This window comes from Balaenoptera ricei, chromosome 20 (assembly GCF_028023285.1).
Source record: "Balaenoptera ricei isolate mBalRic1 chromosome 20, mBalRic1.hap2, whole genome shotgun sequence".
In the NCBI taxonomy this organism is placed as follows: domain Eukaryota; kingdom Metazoa; phylum Chordata; class Mammalia; order Artiodactyla; family Balaenopteridae; genus Balaenoptera; species Balaenoptera ricei.
The window spans coordinates 26,092,701-26,108,585 of record NC_082658.1 but is presented as its reverse complement, the minus strand read 5'-3'; the positions used below and the strand labels follow the sequence as shown (position 1 = coordinate 26,108,585).

At 38.9% G+C, this 15,885-nt stretch overlaps 1 protein-coding gene across 3 annotated transcripts in view; it reads right to left on the bottom strand.

The window, feature by feature from the left end:
* Window positions 1–15,885, bottom strand: part of SKAP1 (src kinase associated phosphoprotein 1) — a 282,261-nt gene that overhangs the window by 232,360 nt on the left and 34,016 nt on the right. For all 3 annotated transcript variants that reach the window (XM_059907441.1, XM_059907442.1, XM_059907443.1), the window contains exon 2: window positions 5,804–5,909. In XM_059907441.1, the coding sequence (XP_059763424.1) occupies window positions 5,804–5,909 (106 nt within the window). The remainder of the gene's footprint in view (window positions 1–5,803; window positions 5,910–15,885) is intronic.

Here is a 15,885-nt window from a genome sequence, read left to right as displayed (position 1 = left end):
TTGAGTAGATAATAGGAATGTGCCCAAGTGTTAATGATGGCTATAATTCTATCAGGAGTAAAGCAAATTTCAGCAACCTAACTATATGGCTAAAGAGTAGTGCTCAGCTTATTATTCTAATGGGTCAGTCCAACCTGAAGGGTGTAAGCTCAGTTATCTGCCTGCCTCCCAGGTCTCATTTCAAAATTCCTTTCACTCTAGATAGAACATGTTATTCTGTTTAATAAGTACAGTGGGCTTCCCTGGTGGCGCAGTGGTTGAGAATCTGCCTGCCAATGCAGGGGACACGGGTTCGAGCCCTGGTCTGGGAAGATCCCACATGCCGCGGAGCAACTAGGCCCGTGAGCCACAATTTACTGAGCCTGCGCGTCTGGAGCCTGTGCTCCGCAACAAGAGAGGCCGCGATAGTGAGAGGCCCGCGCACCGCGATGAAGAGTGGCCCCCGCTCGCCCCAACTACAGTAGGCCCTCGCGCAGAGACGAAGACGCCACACAGCCATAAATAAATAAACCCAAAAGTTAAGACAAAACAAAACAAAAAATAAGTACAGTACCGGGAATTTTTAATAAAAAGGTTTGAAAGGAACAAGCTTTTTTTTTAAAAAAAAAAACCCACTTACTAAAAAATTATACATCAAAGTTACTTATATAAAATATTTATTTTATGGGATGACCAAAGGGAGAGGCTTCTGCCCACTAATACCACCATAATAGCCCAGTGTAGAAGAAAACAAAAATGGATCAATTTAATCTTAAAGCTGGTACCAAATCCAAGATACCTGCATAAGTGAAAGAATAAACAAAATAATCATCATCATAAAATTAAAAGGAGAGTTACACATTTCAAGGCTGCTTTGAAAGTACAGGAGACTTGCTATGAAGGAACATATAATAAAATGATCTTCCTTTCCAGGTTAAGCCAAGAGACCAACAGCAGGTATTATTATATCAGTCTCACCTGTAGAGCATTTCAGACTAAAAGAGCAACAAATATAACCCCTCACTACCCCCAGTAAGTATATCTCCAAAAATCTTTAACACGATTGTGAAATCTCAACATGCACTCACTAAATAACAGAAAACTAGTACAGGAATTTGGCATATAATTCATCAGTTGAAAGCCCTGAAGTTGTTGCGGGTTTTTGTTTTCTTTCTTGGTTAAGGATGAGAGGCAGAGATAGGACTGAAAAAGGAAGAAATGAATTTTTAACCTTCAAGATGTGGTCAAATTATTGCTATGACTTCTGAGCCTTTTCAGAGCTCTTTAAACTCAGATGGATTGCACAAGTACCTACTACTCTTTTTTTTTTTTTTTTTCTGTGTTGGCACTGAAACTCCAGTGTAGCAAAATGAACAACAGAAAGAGATGTTATAAGCAAATATTTAAACTTGTAACACAGATGTACCAACAACACATTCCACATTTCTTCTCTTCATAAGCACAGTTCATTTGAATGTTTTTTGTTTGGGGCTTTTTAGCTTAATAACGAGCACTTGTGAAAAGTAACACTCTCTGTGTAATTAATGGTAATGATATTTAGTCTACCACTTCGAAAATCTTGCTCCCAAGAGTTACATTGGACTAACTCCTTGTCTTTCTTCCTACAATACAAAGACACAAGAACAATATATTCTTAAACTAAATCCTGTTTTAAAGCTAAATCCATGTTAAGCTGACAAGAAAAACTTAAAATTCCCAAAGAGAACTGGAATTATTTTTATGATATTTTTACCAATGTATCATGTTTCATGCAGAGCTATATGCTAACCACCCACAATGAGACATGTTCGAGATATTCTTTCAGTCTGTACTTTAAAAGTCCTGGTTTTGTGGGTTTTGTGCTCTAATCCTGTTACATAGTTATTTCTTTATTTCTTTCCATTTCAATATGCTACTGATCTACCTGTCTCTTTTTGGAACTCCTTTAAATGTCACAAAAGGAAACAATACTCCCAGTTTGTTTCCATTGGCTCTGGCCTCCACTTCCAACAGTGAGCATAAATGACTAGCTGTTCCAAAACGAGCCATCAAGAGAGAATTTATTCCTACCTCCGTAATAAAAATATTCTATTTCCTTCATCCCTCCCCTGATTCTCAATGTATTCTTGCTGTCAGATGGCCTCCCATGAATCAAACTTAAGAAATGCTCAACTGTCTCTGCAAGTGCATAAGAACGCCATCAAACGTCTGAGTGTAGATCAAGTCTGCTTCATTCCAGGTGTCTCACAGCTGGCACTGGTACTGCAGTGACCACCGTAATAAAACAGGAGGAGCCTCTGCCTGGCTTTCATCCTAATCATTCTCTAAAGAGCTCAGTGAAAACTTGGACTCAGAATGTGAAAGCCGTTAGTTTTAGGGAGAAGGTTTAAATGAGGAGGCAGTTTGAAGAAGAGCAATGAACGTCGCAGCTCAGGACATCAAATACCACAAGAGGACTTCATTTCCTTGGACTTACAGAAATCGTTATCCTTTTTTTATTTTGTCTTACATGAAAAACATTATCCTTCATTGTAACACTTTTAAGCCCCCCCCAAAAAACCTATGAAGATAGAACTACAGATATGATTTTAAGTCTGGGAGGACAGAGAATAGTGAAGCTACCTGTACGGAAAAACAGATGAGCACTTGGAGGACATCCATGACTCGACACAACTGTCATTTCCTGGGGTCGGTCACTCTAGGCAACAGAAGGGTGGCAAATGGCACATAGCAACTGTGATGGAGTCAGATGCTTTGATTTACAGTGAGTCCACAGCCATGCAAACAGCACTGAATTCTGAGCCACCATAAAAATTAGGGCCAAACCCCTAGAATTTACCAAGAATCAGAGCCAGTGCTATTTTCACTTCTCTCAACCCTTTTCATTCTCGAGCAGCACAGTGTTGAGGAAAGAATTAAAGGAATTAAAGCGAGGACACAACAAAGATAGAGTGGAAAGTTGGGGGAGGAATATATGTATGTATGGTATTTATATTTATCTAGTGTCTTCCCCAGATTATCCTGCTAGATTTCTTACCCACCTTCCAAATAAGCCGTAATGTGCCAAATCAATAGTTTTATACAGGTTCCTACCCTCCCCCACAAATTTACCAAACCCCTAAAATTTTATTGCTTCAATATGACTAAAGATAAAACTTTTTAAGTGACTTTAATTCTTTTGATGTTACTTGGCAACTTGCCATATACATTTAACTCTCAAGTTTGATGACTTCCAAATTTCTTTTCACACCCAGCCTCTGGGAGAGATACAACTTCCACACTAAAAAGTAAATGTGGCTGGCATTGTACCAGCTTTCAGTGCTTTCAAACCAGCTGGTATCAATACAGGCATAACATCAACCAGCCATACATGAGGCTATAGATGCAACGTGGCTGAAAAAGAGGATTCAGTAAGACAAGGGTTACATTAACGGGATGATGATTGAATGGGCAAATGTAAGACAATTTCAAACAGCTTGCCAAAGGAAAGCCTCATTTTTCCATTTTCTTGTACAGTATCTAATTTCTGGCTCCTCATTTCCTCCTGATCTGATAATTATGAAATTCTAAATAAAGTGTCATCTTCCTTGCAACAAATCAATGAACAGAAAGCTCCCATCAACAATGCAGATGTTTCCTAAAACTCCTGCTGATTATTTCCTGAATGTCTATCCCACAAACCACACAGCAAGTCCTTTGAGAACAAGGAACCCTCTCTATCTCATAACAAATACAGCTTCTATGTGTGCGAGCATGGGTATGTGTGTATGAGTGTGTGTATGCACTTAAAAAGAGGACTAAGAAGTAATATGTAAGTGATAACAGTGAGTCACCACAAAATCACCTTTTATTATCAATTTCAGATTGAAATTTAGTCCTTTCCAAGTTCTGTGGTACAAATACGGGAAAGGAGAATTCCTACTCATTGTATATTTGTCTCTACAGATGCAGTAAAATTGTTTTTACATTCCTTATCACAGATTTATACCATTAACACCATTAAATGGTATCACCATTTATACCATTAATACAACATACACAATTATATTATGGGCAACCCTCTCCCTATAATACAGTTTAAAATAATTCTACCTTTGTTCTTCGTGCCATCCTTATAATAATCCTAAAATACAAAGGTCAACTTTGTATTAAAAAAATTAAAAAATCTATAAGTTACTAACGGAGCCTTCGGGTACACAACTAAGCCTAAACTTATCTACTAATAAAGTAACATTATGGGGAAGTTTGTTTTAAACACTCTTCCAGCCTACCATAAATTATAGATATTCTCATTTTGCAAAAAGCTCCCATCTTTTGCATTCTGTTTGTTTCAATTATTCAGGGCAACCCAGGCTGATAATCACACAGTCCCCAGTTGCTGAGTAAAAGTGATGTTTAATTAGCCAGCAGGAAAGATCAATTAAGATCCAGCAGGGCATCTTGTGAGGTTCTCTCACATTCCTGGAAGGAATATATTCTGGTTGTGCCCTTTGAAAGGATAAAACTCCTTGCTTGCTCCTAAGGAGTTTCAATGAGGCTTTTAAAGTAGATGCTAAGATTGGTCAGCCACACAAATTAAATTCCAGGTATAAGGACTTTCCTGGTTTTCCAGTGGTTAAGACTCCGTGCTCCCGGGCTTCCCTGGTGGCGCAGGGGATAAGAATCTGCCTGCCCATGCAGGGGACACAGGTTCGATCCCTGGTCCCGGAAGATCCCACATGCCGGGGAGCAACTAAGCCTGTGCGCCACAACTACTGTGCCTGCACTCTAGAGCCCGGGAGCCACAACTACTGAAGCCCATGTGTCTGGAGCCCGTGCTCTGCAACAGGAGAGGCCACTTCAATGGGAAGCCCACGCACTGCAACAAAGAGTAGCCACTGCTCGCTGCAGCTAGAGAAAGCTCGCGTGTGGCAATGAAGACCCAACACAGTCAAAAAAAAAAACAAAACAACAACAACAACAACAAAAACAAACTCCGTGCTCCCAACGCGGGGAACTAAAATCCCACACGGTGCAGCCAAAAAAACAAAAAAAACACAAATCACAGGCATATCCCTGCAGTTGCTCTCCCTTTACTAAGAGTACTCAGTTCAAACATTCTGAATCACATTGCCTCCAAGTTGGAAAAGACGTAAAGTAACACTCTCTTATCCCCAACTCTCGTTCAGTTACCACATTTCAAGCAAGAGGTGGTCGTGAAATATACTGTAAAGGAAAATTTTTATTTCTTCCACCATCAAGCAAGTGTATGCATCTGTCAGGTGCTCACATTCTAAAAGGTACAAATTAGGTCAGGGCTTTTAATTAAAAAAAAACAAAAACTTAATGAGCATGATATTCCAATCAGTCTGAGACTAAGACATTCTACTATGCTCAGAGAATCAACTGGGTAAGTCCAGTTTAAGTTTTCTATTAGGAAAGGAGATGTGGGTATAAAATCAAGACCAAAAATCCTAATGAAAATTATCTCATACTGCTTAACATCTTTCCTTTCAGTAATTTGGACAAGCATAAATATTTAGCTTTTCACACATTTTGCAAAAGTGTTCAATAAAGACTAACATAACAATCCAAAGCTGAAAGAAGAATAATTTTTTTAACATACATAATTATCAAAATATTTCCATTTTGGTTAAACTACCCTAAATATGCCTGCCTACCTCCAATGCAATTCAGTACACATTTATTAAGCCTCTACCAAGTATAAAGAACTATGATAGGTGTGTCTTACTTTGCTAATTTATATACAATTAAAGTAGATTTTACTGATTATAAATTGTTTTAAAGCTTATGAAGAAGAATAATGGAACCGGTTTATACAAACCTAGCTTTGATTTGCTGCAAGCCCCGTAGAATATGGTCTCTGTTGTCCCTTGCACCAGCACTGAGGTTCTCATTCTGCAAAACTTCTCCCAGGAACTCCTCAGTATCTAAAAGAAAAGGAAAGTTGATCAATGGAAAAGAAAAAGTACTAAGGGAGAAGGAGGAAAATCTGAAGGACTAAGAAATGGGTATTATTTTCTCTTTAAAAACTTTACAGTTGCAGAACGAGGTGAATGTAATTAATGTCACAGAACTGTACACTTAATAGTGGTTAAAATGGTAAATTTTATGCTACATATATTTCACCAGAATAAAAAATAAACAAAACTTTATATATGCCTGTAAATGACATTTTCTGATAATCCAAGACCTTGCTATGAATTTAGAAAGCTAATGCATATATTAACCATAAGAAATAACTATTTTCTAAACCATCTTACAGAAACATTTAAATATTAATTATCACCGATGGCAGAGGATGGACTGTCAGTTTCATAAACATGTAAACATTACAAATAAGTCATAGAAGGTCACAAGCCAATAGAAGCTAGAGAGAAATACCAGTAAATAGAACTGAAATTTAAAATAGAGCTGAACTGCAAAATCAAGAACAAAAAGGGCAGGCATTCAAAGAAGAAAAATTAATTAGCAGATGCATCATTAATGAAAATGACAATGCAACCAATTGAAGGGAACCACATGGAAAAGAAAAAATGTGTCCAAGAGAAGGAAACTGCAATTATGTGAGCATAATTATATATTATTTCTATACATGATAGAAATATATAATATGGAACAAATGATGTTATTTTGAAAGAAATTGGGGGGGCATTTACAAATTTTCAAAGACAAAATACACTGATAATGATTATAATTGCCAGAAATGCTAGCTATACACTTTATTATGCATAAAAGAATTATAATGCCTAACAAGCATATAAATAACATGGTTAAAATTTTCCACTTCCAAAAAATGAAACTGTAGTATATATACTATCAAGATAATGTTATAAATTTATACAGTTGGGTTACATAAGCATACTTAAAATTTTGTTTTACATTCACACCGCTCAACAACACCAAACAAAAAAATCCTAGATAGCCATTACCAGAACTTCTGATGGGGTATAAGATGTACTTTTGACGAAGTTCTGGAAATAAAAATTTCACTGAGGACCACCATCAACTTCCAAGACCTGCATCACATCTATTGCATATGTCATTTAATAGGTTCCTCCAAGTTCCTCTAAAGGCTAAAGAATGAAAAAATGAGAAGTTTAATTAAAAGGTAAAAAATAAATGCTATCAATTAATGTAATATACCATATTAATAGGATAAAGGACAAAGACCATGTAATCATCTCAATAGATGCAGAAAAAGCATTTGACAAAATTCAACAGCCCTTCATGATAAAAAAACACTCAACAAACTAGGAATAGAAGGAAATTTCCTCAGCCTCATAAAGACCATCTACAAAAAACCCACTAACATCACAATGGTGTGTGAAAATTAATAAATAGAATCCTCATTTTAAGTAAGTCAGGATACCAGAAGAGGGAGCGCTCACGCCCTACCCATAGATGTCAATTGCAGACCCAATAGGAAGAGATGTACCTTTGTATCTCCAACAGGAAGAATGTTGATACTTTACTACCCAGAAGGAGGAAGGAAAAATTTCTCCTTGCCCTGCAAGAGCCCAGCCAATGAGAGACTGTTACACAACTCAGCCAATGAAAAGCCATTACACTTTGAACTCCCAGTTTTCTCCAATGGACTCTTGGTTTATAATAGCCCCTCCCAACTCCTTCTTCTCTATAAAAGAAAGTTCCTCTCTTTTGTTCTCTGGATTTGCCTGTGGATCACCATAGATTGCATGTCCTGAATTGCAAGTCTTCGTTGTTCCCAAATAAACCCATTTTGCTGGTAAAATAATTGGTTGTTTGATTGTTTTAGGTCAACAAGTGGAAGACTGAATGCTTCCTCCCTGCTTCTAAGATCAGCAGCAAGACAAGCTGTCTCCTCTCACCATTTATACTTAACATTGTACTGGTGCTAGCCAGGGCAATTATGCAAGAAATGAAATTAAAAGAGTCTAGATTAGAAAGGAAGAGGTAAAACTATCTCTACTTGCAGATGACATAATCCTGTATATAGAAAACCCTACAGAATCCATTGAAAAACTATTAGGTCTAATAAATGAGTTCAGTAAGTTTGCAGGATACAAGATTAATACACAAAAATCAGTTGTAATGGGACTTCCCTGGTGGTCCAGTGGTTAAGAATCCACTTTCCAATGCAGGGGACGCAGGTTCGATCCCTGGTTGGGGAACTAAGATCCCACATGCCGCAGGGCAACTAAGCCTGCAAGCCACACCTAGAGAGCCTGCGCACTCTGGAGACCGCACGCCACAAATAGAGAAGCCCGGGTGCTGCAATGAAGACCCAGTGCAGCCAATAAATAAATAAATAAATATTTTTAAAAATCAGTTGTATTTCTATATAGTAGCAATGAAAAAATGAAAATTAAATTAGGAAACTTCCATTTAGGATAACATAAAACAGAATTAAATACTTAGGAATAAATTTAGCAAGAGACGTATAAAACTTAAACTCTGAAAACAACAAAATATTATTGAAAGAAATTAAAGGCCTTAATAAATGGGAAGAATCTCATGTTCATATATGAGACTTACTGCTATTAATATGGGAATATTTCCATATTAATCTAAAGATTCAATTCAATCTCTATAAAAATCTCAGCTGGCTTTTTTGCAGAAATTGACAAGCTAATCCTATGATTCATTTGGAAATCCAAGAGACCCAGAATATCCAAAACAATTTTGAAAAAGAAGAACAAATTTGGAGGATTCACATTTTCTGATTTCAAAACTTACTACAAAGCAACAGTAATCAAGACAATACAATACTGGCATACAAACAGACACACAGGTCAAAGGAAAAGAATTGGGAATTTAGAAGTAAACCCTCACATTTATAGTCAATAAATTTTTGATAAGGATGCGAAGACGATTCAATGGAAAATAATAGTTTTTCAACAAATGGTGCTGGAACAACTGAATATCCACATGCAAAAAAATGAAGTTGGACACGTACCTCACACAATATACAAAAATTAACTCAAAATGGATCACATTTTGAGTTAATAAAAAGTAAAAGCTAAAACTATTAGAAGAAAATAGGCATAAATCCTTGTGACCTTGGATTAGATAATAGTTTCTTAGATATGATGCCAAAAGAACAAGCAACAAAAGAAAAAATTGGACATCAAAAATGAAAAACTATTGGGGATTTCTCTGGTGGTCCTGTGGTTAAGACTTCACCTTCCAATGCAGGTGGTGCGGATTCGATCCCTGCTTGGGGCACTAAAATCCCATATGCCTCACAGCCAAAACACCAAAACATAAAACAGAAGCAATATTGTAACAAATTCAATAAAGACTTAAAAAAAAAAAAAGAAAAAATATTGTGGTTCAAAGGGTGCTATCAAGAAAGTGAGAAAAATTTTGCAAATAGGAGACATATGCAGAAATATAAAAAGCTCTTACAACTCAATAATAAAAAGACAAATAACCCAATCTTAAAACAAGCGGGGGGGGGGGCCAAGATGGCGGAAGAGTAAGACGCGGAGATCACCTTCCTTCCCACAGATACAGTAGAAATACATCTACACGTGGAACTGCTCCTACAGAACACCCACTGAACGCTGGCAGAAGACGTCAGACCTCCCAAAAGGCAAGAAAATCCCCACGTACTTGGGTAGGGCAAAAGAAAAAAGAAATAACAGAGACAAAAGAATAGGGACGGGACCTGCACCAGTGGGAGGGAGCTGTGAAGGAGGAAAGGTTTCCACACACTAGGAAGCCCCTTCGTGGGCAGAGACTGCGGGTGGCAGAGGGGGGAAGCTTCGGAGCCACGGAGGAGAGCGCAGCCACAGGGGTGTGGAGGGCAAAGCGGAGAGATTCCAGCACGGAGGATCGGTGCTGAGTAGCACTCACCAGCCCGAGAGGCTTGTCTGCTCAGCCGCCGGGGCGGGTGGGGGCTGGGAGCTGAGGCTCGGGCTTCGGTGCTAGCCGGGAAGGAGTCCGGGGAAAAAGTCTGCAGCTGCCGAAGAGGCAAGAGACTTTTTCTTGCCTCTTTGTTTCACGGCGCACAAGGAGAGGGCATTCAGACCGCCGCCTAAATGAACTCCAGAGACGGGCGCGAACCGTGGCTATCAGTGCGGATTCCACAGCAACAGGGGCACAGAGGGAAAAATGGAGAGATTCCCACACAGAGGCTCGGCGCCAAGCAGCACTCACCAGCCCGAGAGGCTTGTCTGCTCACCCGCCGGGGCGGGCGGGGGCTGGGAGCTGAGGCTCGGGCTTCAGTCAGATCGCAGGGAGAGGACTGGGGCTGGCAGCGTGAACACAGCCTGAAGGGGTTAGCGCACCACAGCTAGCCAGGAGGGAGCCCGAGAAAAAGTCTGCAGCTGCCGAAGAGGCAAGAGACTTTTTCTTGCCTCTTTGTTTCGCGGCGCGCAAGGAGAGGGGATTCAGAGCGCCGCCTAAATGAACTCCAGAGACGGGCGCGAGCTGCGGCTATCAGCACGGACCCCAGAGACGGGCAGGAGACGCTAAGGCTGCTGCTGCCACCACCAAGAAGCCTGTGTGCGAGCACAGGTCACTCTCCACACCGCCCCTCCCGGCAGCTGGTGCAGCTCGCTACTGCCAGGGTCCCGTGATCCAGGGACAACTTCCCCGGGAGAACGCACGGTGCGCCTCAGGCTGCTGTGACGTCACGCTGGCCTCTGCCGCCACAGGCTTGTCCCGCATCCGTGCCCCTCCTTCCCCCCCCGGCCTGAGTGAGCCAGAGCCCCCGAAGCAGCTGCTCCTTTAACCCCGTTCTGGGGCGGGGAACAGACGCCCTCAGGCGACCTACACGCAGAGGCGGGTCCAAATCCAAAGCTGAACCCCGGGAGCTGTACGAACAAAGAAGAGAAAGGGAAATCTCTCCCAGCAGCCTCAGAAGCAGCGGATTAAAGCTCCACAAACAACTTGATGTGCCTGCATCTGTTGAATACCTGAATAGACAACGAATCATCCCAAATTCAAGAGGTGGACATTGGGAGCAGGATATATTAATTTTTCCCCTTTTCCTTTTTTTGTGAGTGTATATGTGTATGCTTCTGGGTGAGATTTTGTCGGTATAGCTTTGCTTTCACCATTAGTCCTAGGGTTAGGTCCGCCCGTTTTTTGTTTTTTTTTTTACTTAAAAAAATTTTTTTTCCTAATAAATGTTTTCTTAATAATTTTTTCCTTATTTTCTATTTTTTAGAAATTAAAAAAATTTTTAATAAGTTTTTTCATATTTTTTATTTTAAAAAATTAAAAAAATTTTTTCTTAATAAACTTTTTTCTTAATTTTTTCTTATTTTTTATTATAAAAAATTAATAAATCTATTTTTAAAAATTAAAAAAAATTTTTTTCTGAACACATTTATTCTTAATACTTTTTTCTTATTTTTTATTATAATAGCTTTATTTTATTTTATTTATCCTCTTTCTTTCTTTCTTTCTATTTTTTTCTCCCTTTTATTCTGAGCCGTGTGGATGAAAGGCTCTTGGTGCTCCAGCCAGGCATCAGGGCTGTGCCTCTGAGGTGGGAGAGCGAACTTCAGGACACTGGTCCACAAGAGACCTCCCAGCTCCACATAATACCAAATGGCAAAAATCTCTCAGAGATCTCCATCTCAACATCAAGACCCAGCTTCACTCAACGACCAGCAAGCTACAGTGCTGGACACCCTATGCCAAACAACTAGCAAGACAGGAACACAGCCCCATCCGTTAGCAGAGAGGCTGCCTAAAATCATAATAAGGCCACAGACACCCCAAAACACACCACCTGACGTGGACGTGCCCACCAGAAAGACAAGATCCAACCTCATCCACCAGAACACAGGCACTAGTCCCCTCCACCAGGAAGCCTACACAACCCACTGAACCAAACTTAGCCACTGGGGACAGATACCAAAAACAACGGGAACTACAAACCTGCAGCCTGTGAAAAGGAGACCCCAAACACAGTAAGATAAGCAAAATGAGAAGACAAAAAAACACACAGCAGGTGAAGGAGCAGGGTCAAAACACACCAGACCTAACAAATGAAGAGGAAATAGGCAGTCTACCTGAAAAAGAATTCAGAATAATGATAGTAAAGATGATCCAAAATCTTGGAAATAGAATAGACAAAATGCAAGAAACATTTAACAAGGATGTAGAAGAACTAAAGAGGAACCAAGCAACGATGAAAAACACAATAAATGAAATTAAAAATACTCTAGACGGGATCAATAGCAGAATAACTGAGGCAGAAGAACGGATAAGTGACCTGGAAGATAAAATAGTGGAAATAACTACTGCAGAGCAGAATAAAGAAAAAAGAATGAAAAGAACTGAGGACAGTCTCAGAGACCTCTGGGACAACATTAAACGTACCAACATTCGAATTATAGGGGTCCCAGAAGAAGAAGAGATAAAGAAAGGGACTGAGAAAATATTTGAAGAGATTATAGTTGAAAACTTCCCTAATATGGGAAAGGAAATAGTTAATCAAGTCCTGGAAGCACAGAGAGTCCCATACAGGATAAATCCAAGGAGAAACACGCCAAGACACATATTAATCAAACTATCAAAAATTAAATATAAAGAAAACATATTAAAAGCAGCAAGGGAAAAACAACAAATAACACACAAGGGAATCCCCATAAGGTTAACAGCTGATCTTTCAGCAGAAACTCTGCAAGCCAGAAGGGAGTGGCAGGATATACTTAAAGTGATGAAGGAGAAAAACCTACAACCAAGGCTACTCTACCCAGCAAGGATCTCATTCAGATTTGATGGAGAAATTAAAACCTTTACAGACAAGCAAAAGCTGAGAGAGTTCAGCACCACCAAACCAGCTTTACAACAAATGCTAAAGGAACTTCTCTAGGCAAGAAACACAAGAGAAGGAAAAGACCTACAATAACAAACCCAAAACAATTAAGAAAATGGGAATAGGAACATACATATCGATAATTACCTTAAATGTAAATGGATTAAATGCTCCCACCAAAAGATACACACTGGCTGAATGGATACAAAAACAAGACCCATATATATGCTGTCTACAAGAGACCCACTTCAGACCTAGAGACACATACAGACTGAAAGTGAGGGGATGGAAAAAGATATTCCATACAAATGGAAATCAAAAGAAAGCTGGAGTAGCAATTCTCATATCAGACAAAATAGACTTTAAAATAAAGACTATTACAAGAGACAAAGAAGGACACTATATAATGATCAAGGGATCGATCCAAAAGGAAGGTATAACAATTGTAAATATTTATGCACCCAACATAGGAGCACCTCAATACATAAGGCAAATACTAACAGCCATAAAAGGGGAAATCGACAGTAACGCATAGTAGGGGACTTTAACACCCCACTTTCACCAATGGACAGATCATCCAAAATGAAAATAAATAAGGAAACACAAGCTTTAAATGATACATTAAACAAGATGGACTTAATTGATATTTATAGGACATTCCACCCAAAAGCAACAGAATACACACTTTTCTCAAGTGCTCATGGGACATTCTCCAGGATAGATCATATCTTGGGTCACAAATCAAGCCTTGGTAAATTTAAGAAAATTGAAATCATATCAAGTATCTTTTCCGACCACAACGCTATGAGATTAGATATCAATTACAGGAAAAGATCTGTAAAAAATACAAACACATGGAGGCTACACAATACACTACTTAATAACGAAGTGATCACTGAAGAAATCAAAGGGGAAATCAAAAAATACCTAGAAACAAGTGACAATGGAGACACGACGACCCAAAACCTATGGGACACAGCAAAAGCAGTGCTAAGAGGGAAGTTTATAGCAATACAAGCCTACATCAAGAAACAGGAAACATCTCGAATAAACAACCTAACCTTGCACCTAAAGCAATTAGAGAAAGAAGAGCAAAAAAACCCCAAAGCTAGCAGAAGGAAAGAAATCATAAAGATCAGGTCAGAAATAAATGAAAAAGAAATGAAGGAAACAATAGCAAAAATCAATGAAACTAAAAGCTGGTTCTTCGAGAAGATAAACCAAATTGATAAACCATTAGCCAGACTCATCAAGAGAAAAGGGAGAAGACTCAAATCAATAGAATTAGAAATGAAAAAGGAGAAGTAACCACTGACACTGCAGAAATACAAACGATCATGAGAGATTACTACAAGCAACTCTATGCCAATAAAATGGACAACCTGGAAGAAATGGACAGATTCTTAGAAATGCACACCTACCGAGACTGAACCAGGAAGAAATAGAAAATATGAACAGACCAATCACAAGCACTGAAATTGAAACTGTGATTAAAAATCTTCCAACAAACAAAAGCCCAGGACCAGATGGCTTCACAGGCGAATTCTATCAAACATTTAGAGAAGAGCTAACACCTATCCTTCTCAAACTCTTCCAAAATATTGCAGAGGGAGGAACGCTCCCCAGCTCATTCTACGAGGCCACCATCACCCTGATACCAAAACCAGACAAAGATGTCACAAAGAAAGAAAACTACAGGCCAATATCACTGATGAACATAGATGCAAAAAACCTCAACAAAATACTAGCAAACAGAATCCAACAGCACATTAAAAGGATTATACACCATGATCAAGTGGGGTTTATTCCAGGAATGCAAGGATTCTTCAATATACACAAATCAATCAACGTGATACATCATATTAACAAATTGAAGGAGAAAAACCATATGATCATCTCAATAGATGCAGAGAAAGCTTTCGACAAAATTCAACACCCATTTATGATAAAAGCCCTGCAGAAAGTAGGCATAGAGGGAACTTTCCTCAACATAATAAAGGCCATATATGACAAACCCACAGCCAACATTGTCCTCAATGGTGAAAAACTGAAACCATTTCCACTAAGATCAAGAACAAGACAAGGTTGCCCACTCTCACCACTGTTATTCAACATAGTTTTGGAAGTGTTAGCCACAGCAATCAGAGAAGAAAAAGAAATAAAAGGAATCCATATCGGAAAAGAAGAAGTAAAGCTGTCACTGTTTGCAGATGACATGATACTATACATAGAGAATCCTAAAACTGCCACCAGAAAACTACTAGAGCTAATCAATGAATTTGGTAAAGTAGCAGGATACAAAATTAATGCACAGAAATCTCTTGCATTCCTATATACTAATGATGAAAAATCTGAAAGTGAAATTAAGAAAACATTCCCGTTTACCATTGCAACAAAAAGAATAAAATATCTAGGAATAAACCTACCTAAGGAGAAAAAAGACCTGTATGCAGAAAATTATAGGACACTGATGAAAGAAATTAAAGATGATACAAATAGATGGAGAGATATACCATGTTCTTGGATTGGAAGAATCAACATTGTGAAAATGACTCTACTACCCAAAGCAATCTACAGATTCAATGCAATCCCTATCAAACTTCCACTGGCATTTTTCACAGAACTAGAACAAAAAATTTCACAATTTGTATGGAGACACAAAAGACCCCGAATAGCCAAAGCAATCTTGAGAAAGAAAAATGGAGCTGGAGGAATCAGGCTCCCTGACTTCAGACTATATTACAAAGCTACAGTAATCAAGACAGTTTGGTACTGGCACAAAAACAGAAATATAGATCAATGGAACAGGATAGAAAGCCCAGAGATAAACCCACGCACATATGGTCACCTTATCTTTGATAAAGGAGGCAAGCATATACAGTGGAGAAAAGACAGCCTCTTCAATAAGTGGTGCTGGGAAAATTGGACAGGTACATGTAAAAGTATGAAATTAGAACACTCCCTGACACCATACACAAAAATAAACTCAAAATGGATTAAAGACCTAAGTGTAAGGCCAGACACTATCAAACTCTTAGAGGAAAACATAGGCAGAACACTCTATGACATACATCACAGAAAGATCCTTTTTGACCCAGCTCCTAGAGAAATGGAAATAAAAACACAAATAAACAAATGGGACCTAA